General features: G+C 52.1%; 2 protein-coding genes across 13 annotated transcripts in view; one reads left to right on the top strand and one right to left on the bottom strand.

The window, feature by feature from the left end:
• Nucleotides 1-1,325, top strand: part of NCOA6 (nuclear receptor coactivator 6) — a 113,732-nt gene extending 112,407 nt beyond the window's left edge. For 4 of the 8 annotated variants that reach the window (XM_037733042.1, XM_037733052.1, XM_037733061.1 and 1 more), the window contains one exon: nt 736-1,257. In XM_037733042.1, coding sequence (XP_037588970.1) covers nt 736-779 — 44 coding nt within the window. In that variant the 3' untranslated portion in view covers nt 780-1,257. Of the gene's footprint in view, nt 1-735 lie in introns of all 8 variants that reach the window. The other 4 variants (XM_017513676.2, XM_037733070.1, XM_037733075.1 and 1 more) reach the window with 3 other exon arrangements.
• Nucleotides 1,326-2,368: 1,043 nt separating this feature from the next.
• TP53INP2 (tumor protein p53 inducible nuclear protein 2) lies at nt 2,369-12,026 on the bottom strand. Of its 5 annotated transcripts, none has more exons than XM_037733143.1 (5): nt 10,865-11,689; nt 9,107-9,192; nt 6,938-7,111; nt 6,296-6,584; nt 2,369-5,762 (listed from the first exon to the last, which is right to left on the bottom strand). In XM_037733143.1, exons 3-5 carry the CDS (start codon nt 7,059-7,061, stop codon nt 5,513-5,515), a joined length of 663 nt encoding a protein of 220 aa, XP_037589071.1. In that variant the 5' UTR covers nt 7,062-7,111; nt 9,107-9,192; nt 10,865-11,689; the 3' UTR covers nt 2,369-5,512. The 5 variants fall into 5 exon arrangements, with proteins under 5 accessions (XP_037589071.1, XP_037589067.1, XP_017369299.1 ...); XM_037733139.1 differs by having other exon boundaries at nt 9,107-9,284; XM_017513810.2 differs by lacking the exons at nt 9,107-9,192; nt 10,865-11,689 and adding an exon at nt 11,824-12,026.
• Nucleotides 12,027-13,569: the final 1,543 nt, after the last annotated feature.

Genomic DNA, 13,569 nt, shown 5'->3' on the forward strand with positions numbered 1-13,569 from the left:
TGTACAATAGAAACTAAAGAAATCAAAACATAGTCATTTCCCTTTATGTCACTGTCATTCTGTGTGTAAATCACTCAGTTCCCACCTCTTCCATGAAACCTTCAGGCTCACTTGGGCTCAGAGCAAGCTGTTGCTTGTTCTGAATTGCATTCATGACTGTATGTATATGTATCCACAGTCTTGATGTAACTGGCTGGGCCACAATAGACACTCATTGACCAGAGTCCATGGTCGTGTTGTTTAGACCTCGACTATAGCATGACAAAAAGAGTTCCTTACTTTAAAACAATAGCTTAACTTCAAAAGGGATCCTAAGACAGTTATTTTGTACTCTAACACAATTTACCACTTGCTTATGGCATTACTGATTTCTCACCAAAAACATTGTCTGTCTAGTCACACTTCATTGTGTGATGGAAACTGGTGAAGGAAACCGTGAGGTTAATTGCCCAGCTACAAAGGCTGTCTCCACCCTGCAGTTTGTCTAATCAGGTGTGCTTCATCTCCCACCACCTCAGTCACATTCCCCCAATTCTGCCCAATGCAGGGCCACACCCTCTTCCCATGTAAGCCCTCAAGCAGCGCCTGCGACTCTCTCCATTCAGAATGCCCCTCAAACAGCTTCCAAGTAGAATAGGGCTCCCCTTAGGTCTGCTCTGCCTGTTGCGCACTGCCTAAAGGGCACTGCTGAAAAGAGCTACCTCCACTGAACATGTCCTTTCTTTCCCTCTACAGACATAACCAGTGCGGTGCAATCCAAGCGAAGAAAATCCAAGTAAACAACCAGGACGGTGACGATACTTGTAAATGTGTGTGACTTTTACAAAGAGCAATTTTGAGCTGTGACTTTTTTAAATCCATTTCTGTACAGTTAATAGTTTTAATAATGTGGCCCTTTTCCTAGTCCCTGCAACCTGTTTCATAAAGTGCAATGGGGAAAGCAGGATTGTTGAGCCCTTTTGGTGTTGCAAGTTGAAGTTCAAGGTTTCTAAAATGTTTTCTTGTATTGAAAGGAGCTAATGCCATTATAAATGTTATTAGTTTTCACATTTCCTAAGCAGCCTAGAGTACAGGGTGAGCATTTTTAGATCTCCTAATGACGTACTGTGCCGTGGAAGTACTGTGTGTGAATAGCAGTAGTGGGGGCAAAAGCAATCTTCTCATTTGGAAATGTTGTAAATAATTTTATTATATAGTGTTTTGGATGTATTTGTTGTAGAAATGGACCAGTGAATAAAGAGAATCTAAGGATTTGTACAATGTGAAATAATGTGTTAAATAAATGTCATTGTCATAGAACATAAAGTTATGTTATTGGTAAGGGATTATTGGGTGATAAGCTCTTTCCTTGGTCCTTAAATAAGCAGACACAGACTTCTTTGTGAATGGGATTCTCATCTAGTCCTCATTGCACCTGAGATGCCCACCTGGCAAGTTGAGGAAAATGTACGTACTTGCTCAATTCATTCTTGGCTTTGAAGAAACTAGCTCTGTTCAGCACTGTGCCAGCTACTTTGATATCTATTGCTCAAATTTCTTTTGGATGCAAATAATAAAACCAACTTAGAGATCAATGGCCACCCAGGATTTTCTAGGGACAGGAAGCTGTCAGCAGCGGAGATGGCATTTTTCACCACATCACACACATCTGCTCCTCCATGTGCATTGTGGATTGCTCCAAAACAGTTGTGCTTACGTTTCCTCCATAGAGGAGATAAGCCCAGACTGGCCTCTAAGATTGTACCAGCATCAAGAATCTAGCCCAGTTTAGGTCAGGTTTCTACCTTCAGTCCAATTCTGTGGTTAGATGGAGCAGCTACCAAATAAAAGGGGTCATTTTGTGTTATATATTTCAGAGATGTCCAGTACATTTCACTTTGGCTGCCCTGCTTTGAAGTTTGTGTTGCCTCCAAAGCCAGCTGCTTCTGCCCCACCCTACCCCCAACTTTCAGGAGACTTTGATGCTTGGGACCCTGGACTTGTCTCAGCCTGGGTTTCAGCCTTCTGCTGCATCTCCCCTAGGGTTAGACTTCATCCTTTCCCCTCCAGTGGCTCCTTGCCCTTGCTGTAACCCAGTGCCTAAGACCAAAAGGATGAGTTGGTCATTCTGTCCTGCTCTTACTCTCCTCTCTATTCCAGCTGTCTTCATGTATGTGTCTTGCATTATAAAGATCCTCTAAAAGTAGTCATGTATGAGTCAGATGCCATTGTCTGGCTCTGTTCCCAGTAAGCTTATCTACCCTCTTCCTCTCCCGTATGACACACACACAGAACCAAAGCCAGCTTAATCATAATACTCTACGCCACTACTGTGCTTAAGATTACAAAGTGCTTCGCATACTTAAGCTCAACTCAGGCAGAAAGTATCATGTGCTTTAAATAGATTTTTATTTGTTTTTCTTTATATTAGTTTTTTTTCTCCCATAGAGGAATAGCATTACAGTCTAACAATCAGAATTCTGTTACACACATACACAGGCATGCCACATGACCCGGTTGAGGTGGTTGTTTCCTTGAGTCTGTCGACACATCACATGGTCAACCAAAGTCTCATTTCAGCCAGTCTCAACAGAGAACACCCAACAGGGACGCACTCAACTTGTTGGTTCCATGTGGAACTTGGTGGAAGGGTGAGAGGGAAAGTAGTAGAAATGGGCTATGGTGTGTCTGCATTCAGTCCCCTCACATAAAGCCACATGGATCTAGGAGGGCATCCAAGAGCTCTGGTGGGGTCCTTGTTGCACCTAAGACATTACAGGTCAGCGCAAGTTGATCAGAGCGTTCCAGGCAGGGAGCTGGGGAGCAGGCATACTCCAAAACAGCACCAAACTGCATTCATACACACACGCTGCCCTGCTGGGGCTAGACTGGCAAAGGCTGGAAAGACACCCAGCTTGAAGGAACCACTCAGACTTACTAGGGAATAACTGGAAGTCACTCTTTGATGTAACTGGGACTCACTCTAGAAACAGGGGTCCCTCTGACACAGTTTTGGCAAAGTGCTGGTAGTACTGACATTAATACTCACAAATTGGTACAAACTCCTCTAGGGCCACTGAAAACATCAATCAAAACAGACTCTCTAACCTCCTCCTAAGGTTGCATAGGACTTTGTGAACTCTGGTTCCCTCATGTATTCAAGTTCTGTGGTTTAAAAAAAAAATCCTGAAGCATGCTCAAAGGTGAAAGGCACGTACACAGTCAATACAGTATGACAAGGTCTGATGCTTCAGGAGTCAGACTAGCAGGAGACTGAGTAGTGTTGGTTCTTAGAAATCTATACACAATTAAAATATTGCCACACTCAAATGCTACAGAATCTATAGGAAAAGTACAAAAAATAAGAGCCTTGCAGCCAGCCAGGTGAGAGATTGGGTTCTAGAACTACAGGAGCCTCCAGAAATATAGGTAAACACAAGGCCTTTTAAAATTTGAGCCAAATGCCCTATAACTTAAGCTCTTCCCTTAAGCTCTTCCCCCACCAGAGGGATCATGGGCACCACATAGGACTGAGCCTAGACCCCAGCTGGCAGTGAGGAGTAGGCAAGAAGGGTTGGAGGGAGTTTCAGCTCTTGGAGGTGCCGAAGACCCTAGGCTGGCTCTGAAGTGCCCAAATGGTAGCTGGAAGAATAAAAGCAACTAGGTTGTAACTAAAGGAGAACTTAGGGAGAGGAGCAAGGCTGTCAACTACTGGGGCCCTAGTGGACTGGTGTGGGAGTTTTGATCAATTTTTAGTGTTAATTTGGCTTATTCCCTGGGATAGGAGACCCCAACAGGTTTTCCTCTGCCCTCATCCCAGCATCCATGGGGATACCCCATACCTTCCCCACACATCCCCCATGAGGCCTGGGACTATAGGGTCAGGAAGGGCAGCTGCCTTTGCCCTCATGGGAATGCAGAGTTTTCTCCAAGCCTCAGCTTGGCTGTGAGGCCTGGAAACCTAAAGTTGGGGTGAGGGGAAGACCTATGTTCATATGTACCAAGAAGTCTTAAAAGTTCCAAGGAAGAGTGAGTATACTAGAAAAGGACGGCTAGAAAGAGGAACTGGGAAGCAACTTGGGCATCCCAAGAGGCTGTTGCTGGTGTCTGAGCCCAAAATTCAATCTCCACAAGAAGAGGGAAGCCTCTGCCCCTTCTGCCTCCCCCAGGGATTCACATTTCTGGAGGAGGAGAGGAGAGGGACCATAGGGCACCCATTTCTCCCAGCAACCTAGAAAGAGAGGCCTGTGGGAGAAAATGAGAAGAGGCCCCCTGAAGGCCCGGAACCTGGATAAGAACAATTTGGGGATTAGGACAGTGGGGCTCCTGGACTTCTACTCAGGACCGCTTCCTAGCCATACTGAGCAGAGTGTGAAATACAAGACCAGAGGCAAGCAAGGTGAAGGCTGAGCTGTCAGCGTTGGGATGGCTTCACCCCATGGTGTGTCCTCTCCAGCATCACTGCTCTGCACTCTGACCTAGTGTGAATGCCCTTTGCCTGCCTAGAAGCCCTGTGGCCTGCATCTCCCCTAAGCTATTCTAGCACCTTGGGCTTGTGAACAAACGGCCAGGATGGTGGGACCTTGCCCAGCTTCTACTCGGGTGACATGTTCAGGGGTAGAGTGGCAAGGTACTAACTAAGCCCTTCAGATTCAGGAACCTGCAGAAGAATGGATTATAGAAAAGGGAAGTGGGAGCAGACTCGAGGCTTCAGCCTGGAAGCAGGGCATTGCCTCTCTGAGCAGGCACAGTGCGAGCTCCCTTGGTGCCCTGCTCCCTGTAGCTTCTCAACATGTCTGTCCTGTCCGAATCTCCAAGAGGCTGCCTCATTTCCTAGATTCCCTCCGTCTTCTCCCTCTAACTCACTTGCACAGTCCTCTTCTACATACTGTACCTTTCCAGGCCTAAGCAGCTCCACAGAGTACAGCCCCCAAGGCAGAATGAAGGGGAGACTAAAAGCAAAACCCCGAGCCCTTACTAGAGGGCAATGACAGTGGCCCAGACTGCACAGGCTCTCTACCTGGTCAGAGCTGGGCTCAGGGTCTCCACCATTTGGGAGCAAATTACTGGGAATGAAGAATAAGGGAACAGGGGTGAGTGTAATGCCAAACACGGGATAGTGTGAGTCATGTAAGGTGGGAGTTGAAGGTGGGGAATGAGCCAGATCAGGGACTGGAAGAAGCTTTCAGAAATAGGAGCGGGCCAGAGGTAGAGGACTGGAGGGCAAGGGTGAAGGGGAGAGACAGGGATGCGGACCAGAGAAGAAAGGATGGAGGGGTCAGGAGCAGGGGGCATGGATGATTAGATGCTGGGGATGGGGGCCAGAAACAGCGAGGGCGAATGAGGGCGTGAAAAGGGGCTCAGAGGCGGATTAGAGGATCAGAGATGGGGAAATTGAGGGTGTCAGGGAAGGAACGGCTATCACCCAACCTCAGCTTTAAGGAGGGAGGTTTTCGCGTCCAGCCCGAGGCGTCGGAGGGACCCGACAGGGATCGGTAGTCGGCAAGGGGTTCGCGGCGCGACCAGCAGACGCTCAGTAGTTGAACTGGCGCTGGCACGGCTGGTAGATGAAGCTGCCCTGGTGCTTGGGCCGGCGCGCACGGCTCTCGCGGGCTCGGTTCTGCCGCTGCACCGCATTTGCGCTCAGCGCGTGGCGCTCCGCCCGCTGCCTGGCCCGCTGCAGCCGCCGCACCTGGCCCGCTTTCTCCAGCAGCGCCGCCCGCGCGGGTAGAGGAGCGGCGTGGCGCGCGGCCCGGGGCTCGCGGCGGGCGGGCGCCAACTCCCTGTGGACACAGAGCGGGGCTGGGTCAGGCCGGGTAACCCGGGTGGGAGGCCTAAGGGGCGCTGCCATCTCCCACCCTTGCCTTGCTGCAGTTCTGTGTCTGCTCAATTGGGGTGCCCGACGCACTTCTTGTGGGTACCAACCCGGAGGTGTCTCCTCGGTTCTAGCCCCTGACAGGTAAACTGGACCTCGGGGAAGACTGGACTCCCACCCTCAATTCCACCCTTGCCTTTCTGTTTAAGTCCCACTCCACGGCACTCCAGCCACGCTCCTCAAGCCTCCAAATCCGCCTGTGGCCTCTTAGCCACGCCCCTCCCTCCCAAGCCCCGCCCCGGCCACGAGGCCACGCCTCTCTCACCCGACAGTCCCGCCCCTCACCCTAAGTCCCGCTGCTAGCCTTGCCCTGCGGCCCACGGGCCCCCGACGTTGTCTCGAAGGCAACCCTCCCAAGCCGCTCCAGCGCCTCCTGCCCTGGACCCTGGCCTCCAAGATCCATCTCCCTGGGCCTCCAGGCTCCGCCCCCGGCCCGCTCACCTTTCGCTGAGGTCGCCGTCAGGCAGGGCCGCGTCCGGAAGCGGGGAAGGGGGCCCGGGCTCCAGCACTATGGTGCTGCCGGTGACGTAAACGGACATGCTGGGGTGTTCGATGAGGAGGTCCTCCAGGGGGCTGCTCTGGAGGCGGGCGGGACCGAGCCCAGGCCCCTCTGCAGTAAAACAGGCGGGAGGGGTAACAAACCAGCTCTCGTCCATCAAGGAGGGCGCGGGCGGAGGGCGGCCCGCGGGGGCAGGGGCGGCCCCGGGGCTGGGTGGAGCCGCGTAGCTGTCTACGGGGCGCGGGGTGGGAGCGGTGCAGAGGAAGGGAGCAGCGGCGAGGGACACACACACACGGGACAAGGGGGCGGGGAGAGAAAGGGCATCGTTAGTCAGACACGCAGCCTGTCCGCAGCGCCCCGGGGTACCCACAGGCCAAGAGTCTCGCCCTGCTGCCCTAGGGGTCCTGACTTGCAGCCTCTCCTGAGCCGCCAGGAGAGGGCCCCGGCTTTCATGGGAAGGGGCCCCGTGACCCCACCTCCAGTAGGCTTGGGGACCCCCCAGTCCCCCAACCCTTCCCCTCCGCTGCTCGACCATCTGCCCTTAGGATGACTTCACAGGCCCAGGAGGCTGACCCAGGCCTCACCCGGAAGGTCAATGATGAGCCAGCCGTCCACTTCATCCTCCTCTGACACGAAGGCGCGGGGGCAGTCGGGGTCTTCAGGGGCCGGGGGGGTGCTGAAGAAGAGGCTGGTGAGGCGTTGGAACATGGTGGGGGGCGAAGCGGCCTCACGGGGGCGCCCTATGGCAGTGCAAAAACCTGGGAATCATAGAAGGGCGTCAGAGCCACCAGTGATTGAGGTTCACCCCACTCCTGGCCTGGGGCAGAGGACAGAAGATATCACCCCCAGAGGAGGGAGAAGGGCACACAAAACAGGGATGTGTGCAGACGCTTTTGGGGTATGGGCTTTCTTCATTCAAATCCAGGCTTTAAAAAAAAACTCTTTTGTATGAATTTAGGAAGTTATTTAACATATCTGTGCCTAGTTTTCTCATCTCTCAAAAGGCAATGATAATAGTACCTTCCTCCAGGCTCTTATAAGAATTAAATGAGCTAATAATAGTATCCTCCTCCAGGCTGTAATAAGAATTAAATGAGTTATACCAAAGTTGTTGAAGGAGAAAAAAGGGGGAAAAAAGAACTAAATGAGCTAAACACTTATAAAGTGCTTAGAACTGCATCTGGGCATATGTAAAACACTCAACAAGGTAATAAGTTAGTTATTATTACGGGGTGCTTTAGGAACATGGAAAGAGTGACACATGACACAGCTGTGTCAGGGAAGGTCTCCAGAGAACTTGACATCCAAGCTGGACCTTGAGGAGTAAATAGGAGTTTTCCAGGCAGGGAGGAAATTGCCCATATTGTCCACTTGTTATCATCATAATATAGCTAGGCTAGCTGGGCACCGTAGCTCCTGCCTGTAATCCCAGCACTTTGGGAGGCTGAGGCCGGCAGATCACAAGGTCAGGAGATCAAGACAATCCTGGCAAACATGGTGAAACCCCGTCTCTACTAAAATATTAAAAAATTAGCCAGGCATGGCGGTGCATGCCTGTAGTCCCAGCTACTCGGGAGGCTGAGGCAGGGGAATGACTTCAACCCGGGAGGCAGAGATTGCAGTGAGCCGAGATCGCACCACTGAACTCCAGCTTGGCAACAGAGCAAGACACTGTCTCAAAACTTTATGTATGCATGTATTTAGTCAAGCTTGTACCTGAAGCCTGACTGACTTTCCACACCTATTCCCTAAAGATAGTCAATGGCGACCGGGCACGGTGGTGTATGCCTGTAATCCCAGCACTTTGGGAGGCCAAGGCAGGTGGATCATGAGGTCAGGAGATTGAGACCATCCTGCCAGCATAGTGATACCCCATCTCTACTAAAGATTTAAAAAATTATCTGGGCGTGGTGGCACAGGTCTGTAATCCCAGCTGAGGGAGGCTGAGGCAGGAGAACTGGTTGAACCTGGGAGGCGGAGGTTGCAGTGAGCCGAGATTGCACCACTGCACTCTAGCCTGGCAACAGAGCCAGACTCCATCTCAAGAAAAAAAAAAAAAGATGGTCAATGGCAAAAGAGGCAGAAGGAGGTGGATCACTTGAGGTGAGGAGTTCAAGACCAGCCTGGCCAACATGGTGAAACCCCATCTCTACTAAGAATATAGAAATTAGCTGGGCATGGTGGCAGGTGCCTGTAATTCCAGGCTGAGGCAGGGGAATCGCTGGAACCTAGGAGGCACTACTGCACTCCAACTTAGGTGACACAGTGAGACTCGGTCTCAAAATAATAATAATAGTAATATAGCTAACATTCAGGTTCCAGGCACTATACTAAGCAGCTTTACCTATATTACCTCATGTAATACTCACAAGTACAGGAAGTGGATAATAATTACTATCCTTACTTTACAGTTGAAGAAATTGAGGCTCTGAGAGGGTAACTGTCCCAAAGTTCTCATAGCTAGTGAGAGACAAAGGTGGGATTTGAACCCATGCAGTCAGATTCCAGAAGTAGCATCCAGAATCACTGTATTCTATTGCCTCTGCTGTGTATCTGTCTGAATTTGATATTTTCAAATTGGTGGCCAGGGATCATTGCCCATTTGTATTTTTCTGGGGAAAGGGACCCTTGGTTTTCATCATGATTTCCTAAACAGCAATCCTTGACCCCAGAGATTAAGAACCACTCCTGGAGCCTGTGTGGTTTAAAAAGCACTGGACAGCAGAAATCCCATAGAACTGCTACCATCTTACCATGTGATTTGGCACATCTCAGTTGTGTCTGTCATATGAGGTGTAAAGATGGCATGCCATCTCCTGTTCAAGGGCAGCATCCCAGGCTAGGAGGAAGATCAGGTTGCTTGGGCTCAGGGAGACAGCAGATCAGTGGGAGGTGATGATGGAGGAAGGGAGTTGTCAGATTCCAGGGGCCCTTAAGGATGAGCACTGAGGGTTGGACCCGGACCCAAGCAAGCCCTCAACCAATCTTTCCCTGGGTGAGTATTAAGAGGGAGGCCCCTTGCTCCAGAAATGGTGGTGGCTCTAGATCCACCTCACCTCCCCATGTCAGCCTACCTCAGGACTACAGCTTGGCTGGGGGCTGCTGGCCAGACTCCCCAGGATGTACCTGAAGCCTGACTGACTCTCCACACCTGTTCCCTAAAGATGGTCAGTGGTTTGCTCCTGAGCCACTTGTCACATTCAGTGAGGGTGTTTCCACACTTCCTGTAGAACTTCCTGGGGGCATGTCCAGACTTCTGTTCCCTTGAGGCATTTCTATTCTTTCTGCTAATCCACCTGCAGTATTTCCATGCTTATTGCTTCTTCCCTCTATTGTCTGGGAATGTTTTCACACTTGCTGCAGAATCACCTCACTTCCATACCCTGAGAATATTTCCATATTTGCAGGCGCACAGTAGGCTCAAGATGCTGGCTTCCCTGGTGGGATTGGGGTGGGAGATCTATAGGGGTTATGAAGGTGAGGCCACCCCCAACTGGTGTCCACCCAGCACAATCCACGTATCCTAACTCATCTGTAGCCACAGGGAGCTAGTGACTCCATTACCAAAAGCCCAGAAAGTTTGGCTCCTCTTGAAGGAAGGGAATATTGAGGCCTTGATAAGGCACATCCTCTTTCCAGAACCTACTACTTCACGGAATATGAAAGAGAAGTTAAGAGCTATTTCAGGGACTATCATATTCACCTAGCCCATTTTATAATCTGATGATCAGAAAGAGGACATAAATCTATGCAAAAATACATGGCTAGATAGTGGCAGGGCAGGCCTAATCCCAAGTTACTGAGCATCCAGTCCAGACTGTACACAGGAAAGACTCTGAAAACAATCCCCAAGAATATAATGATGAAGGGGTACAGGGAGGTCAAAGAGAGACCTTGACCTAGCCACTACAAAAGGATCTGGAGTTCCTGGCACCAAGATTTAGCATGCATTAACTGAAAGAGGCTCAGGAGAGAAGCTCCCTGCCTGAGGTCACACAGCAAGTCAGTGACAGCCAAGAGTGACAGCAGCACCAGCCAGCCAGTGCCTGCCCCCTCTCCTGACCACTTGGGGAGCCTCCCAGATTTTCTTTCCCAGCCCTGCCAGCTTCCTGGTTCTCACATTCCCAGTTCTGCTCCAGGGAGAACCATTCCCTTTAATAACTACAGCAGCTCTGCCCAGAATAGCATTTGAGTCCTAAGCCACCCCTACCCCCAGCCCATCCTTGAGCAAACTCCCAGCTGCAATGGAGTTCTTCGTTCTGCCTCTAGGCCCCATCCACTTAAGACATAAACTCTCCTTTTCCTATCCCTTCTCCTATACTCTCTGGGGGCAGAGGGGGTGAGGAAGGTGCAAGAAAACACTTGCAATTGTCTGCACTAGGCCAGGTTAAGTCCTTCTTGGCTGACAACCTAGGGAGTTGGGGAGGTAAAGGGCCAATAGAGGGAATCCTCACCCCACCCTCCACCCCAACATCAGTCCTGGAGACACCCGGAGGCAACCAATGACTCACCTCTCTGTGATCAAAACAGCTGGGAGGCAGCGATTTTATTGGACTCTAGGACTCCAAGGTATAGTGAGGACAGAAGGGCTTAGCACCACAAAAGGTGAACCTATCTCCAGAGATTCCCTGGAAAAGGGTCCAGGAGTAAGGAGACCTAGGAGCCTATCAAACCATGATGATGCTGAGCCCAAGATAGGGTCCCCAGAGGAAGGCGGATGTGTATCTTGCCAGTTGTATTGAGCCCCTCCTATGTCTATGCCCCTGGCTAATAATGCATCTGTCACTCAGTGAGCATGACTCTAATTGCCTGTGTGACCTCCAGTGAGCTAATCCTCCTCTCTGGGCCTGTTGCCTCTTCTGTGAACTCGGGTCTAAGACCCCTCATTTTGGGTCTGGGAGTGACATTAGCTAAAGCACTGCACACAAATCAGGGATTAGGAGGATGTTATTCTGTTAGTCCCTGGGGGCGGAGTCTGGAGCCAGAGGGAGGGGATCCGACCACCATCTGGTGCCGTCCCAAAGACCTAGAGACCGAGGCAGCCCTGAACTCCTGACGGCCCCGTCAACCTAGGCCCAGCAGCGCCGTCTGACTCCTCAGGTTGCAAAGAGAAAGTAGGGGATCAGAGGCCTGACCCTAGCCCCTGGATTAGCCTAGGAAATCGCCGACCCCCCTACAGTCCCCTTTGGATGGCAGCGTCTGACCCGGTGCCCAGCCCCGACACAGCGGCTACCGGGTCAAGGGAGGACAAGCGACCCGAGCCCGTGGGGGCGGTGCCGGCCTTGGTGACGTCTCAATGTCATATGCAAATAAACTACGTCATGGGCTACCGGGCGTGCGGCAACCAATCGGGAGCCGGGAACGCGGCCCCGGCGGCCTCTGGCGGAGACAGACAAAGGCCCGGGCGCAGGGGGCGCAGGGCGTGTCCGTGGCGGGGGAGCCCCCCAGGCCCACGAGGGTCGGGACTCACCTGGGGACGGGGGTGGGAAGCGCGGCGCTGAGGTAGTTGGGCGGCGGGGCGTCCCAGGGTCGCCGGCCGCTCACAGGCCCGGCCGCATCGCGGGGACTCGCGGGGGAGGCGCCGGGGCCGCAGTCGCTCCGGGCTGCTGCGCTCGCCCGCTGGGCTTTGAGTCTGTGCTGCCGCCGCGGCGGGGCTCACTGCACAAATTGGAACGTTCAAACAGCTGATTGTGACGTCACAAAGGGGCCCGCCCGCTTCGCGTCACCGGCTGGCCGGACGGCGGCCAATCCTAGGCTGCGGATCCCCCCGTCCCGCCCCTTTCCTCCTGGTTTGCAGGCCGGGCGCTCGGGCCGGGAAACGCTCTAGGAGCCGGGCGGGAGGTCGGGGGGTCGGGGGAGGCGGCTGCGGGGAGCTGGGAGCCCTGCGCCGCGGCGAGCTCTCCGCGAGGAGGCTCTCCACTCCCTCCTACCGGCTCCTCATCTTCCTGACTCTTCCCCAATCGCAGCGCCCTCACCTCTCCACTGCTCCCCAAATCCTTTTACTGCGTCCTATATCCAAGTTCCCCGATACACACCACGTCCGTGCACCTCCATTCTCCCCACTGCGCTTCTCCTCGCTCTCCCTCCTCTGGCTCACCTCCTCAGCCCTACACACTTTCTGTTTACCCAACCTGTTTTTCATCAGTTTGGCAGGCTTCAGAAAGGGGGCATCCCCCACCCGCGGTTCCGGGGAAGCATCTGGGAATGTAGAGAAGTTAGTGAAGCTGACGGGAAATTTTACAGAGTAGGACTTGGAGAGGAATTGCCCTGGGCTGAGTAAACATTGACCTGAGACGGCTCTGCACTTGAACGTTTACACACTTATTTAGTCCACGTTGCTACCGGGGCTGTACAGAAGTGGCAGAACGAGCACTGATTATGAGTCCTGATTTACACGTGAGGGAGCTGAGTCTCACAAGCTCACTGTTAGCGTGTGAACTCGTATTCGACAATGCATTCAACATTTATTGGGCACCTACTATTGCACCACCATACCACTAGCAGACATTTATTGAACACTTACTGTGTGCCATGACCTTTGCTACGGTGCTTTATGTATGTTTTTTTGATCTTCACAACAACCCAAAGGGTGGACATTTTCCTCGTTTTACAGTTGAGGAAACAGACTCTGAGAGCTCAAGTGACTGTCCTAGGTCACAAAAGTATAGTAAGTGGCAGAGCCAGGATTTGAACCCATAGCTCCCAGCCCTGACCCTCTCCATTCTCTACATGTACCAGATGGTCTAAACCCCAGGGTGCTTCATCCTCCCCAGGACTGGCTTTCAGTCCTGACTGTGCCCTAGACTTGCTGTGTGACCTCAAGTCATGTTACCTCTCTGGGTCTCAGTTTGTCAAACAATGCATCCAGGCTTCCCTCTAAAGCTGCCATTGTAAGATTCTTCCAAACTCTCTGCCCTCAGGATTCTGCCCACCCCACACTCTAGGCCCCAACTCTCCAAGTGGCCTGGGAGATGCCTGAGGAGAGACCACAAATACACATCTCAGAATCTCCAGGGCCAGAAGTTCTAGGTCCACAGAGCAGGGCTAGTCCAGTCTGAGAACTGCCCATCTGGCCCAAAAGGAGGCTGGCAGTGACCTAGGCCAGAGCTTAATGCTCTAGCAGTGATAAAACTGTCCCAGCCAAATCTGAAACTCCCAAGGGACTCCTTAACCCTAGTGACAGAGGAAGAAGCCAGAAAAAAATAACCAGAGCCTG

Source organism: Cebus imitator, unplaced genomic scaffold (genome assembly GCF_001604975.1).
Source record: "Cebus imitator isolate Cc_AM_T3 unplaced genomic scaffold, Cebus_imitator-1.0 Scaffold18, whole genome shotgun sequence".
NCBI lineage: Eukaryota > Metazoa > Chordata > Mammalia > Primates > Cebidae > Cebus > Cebus imitator.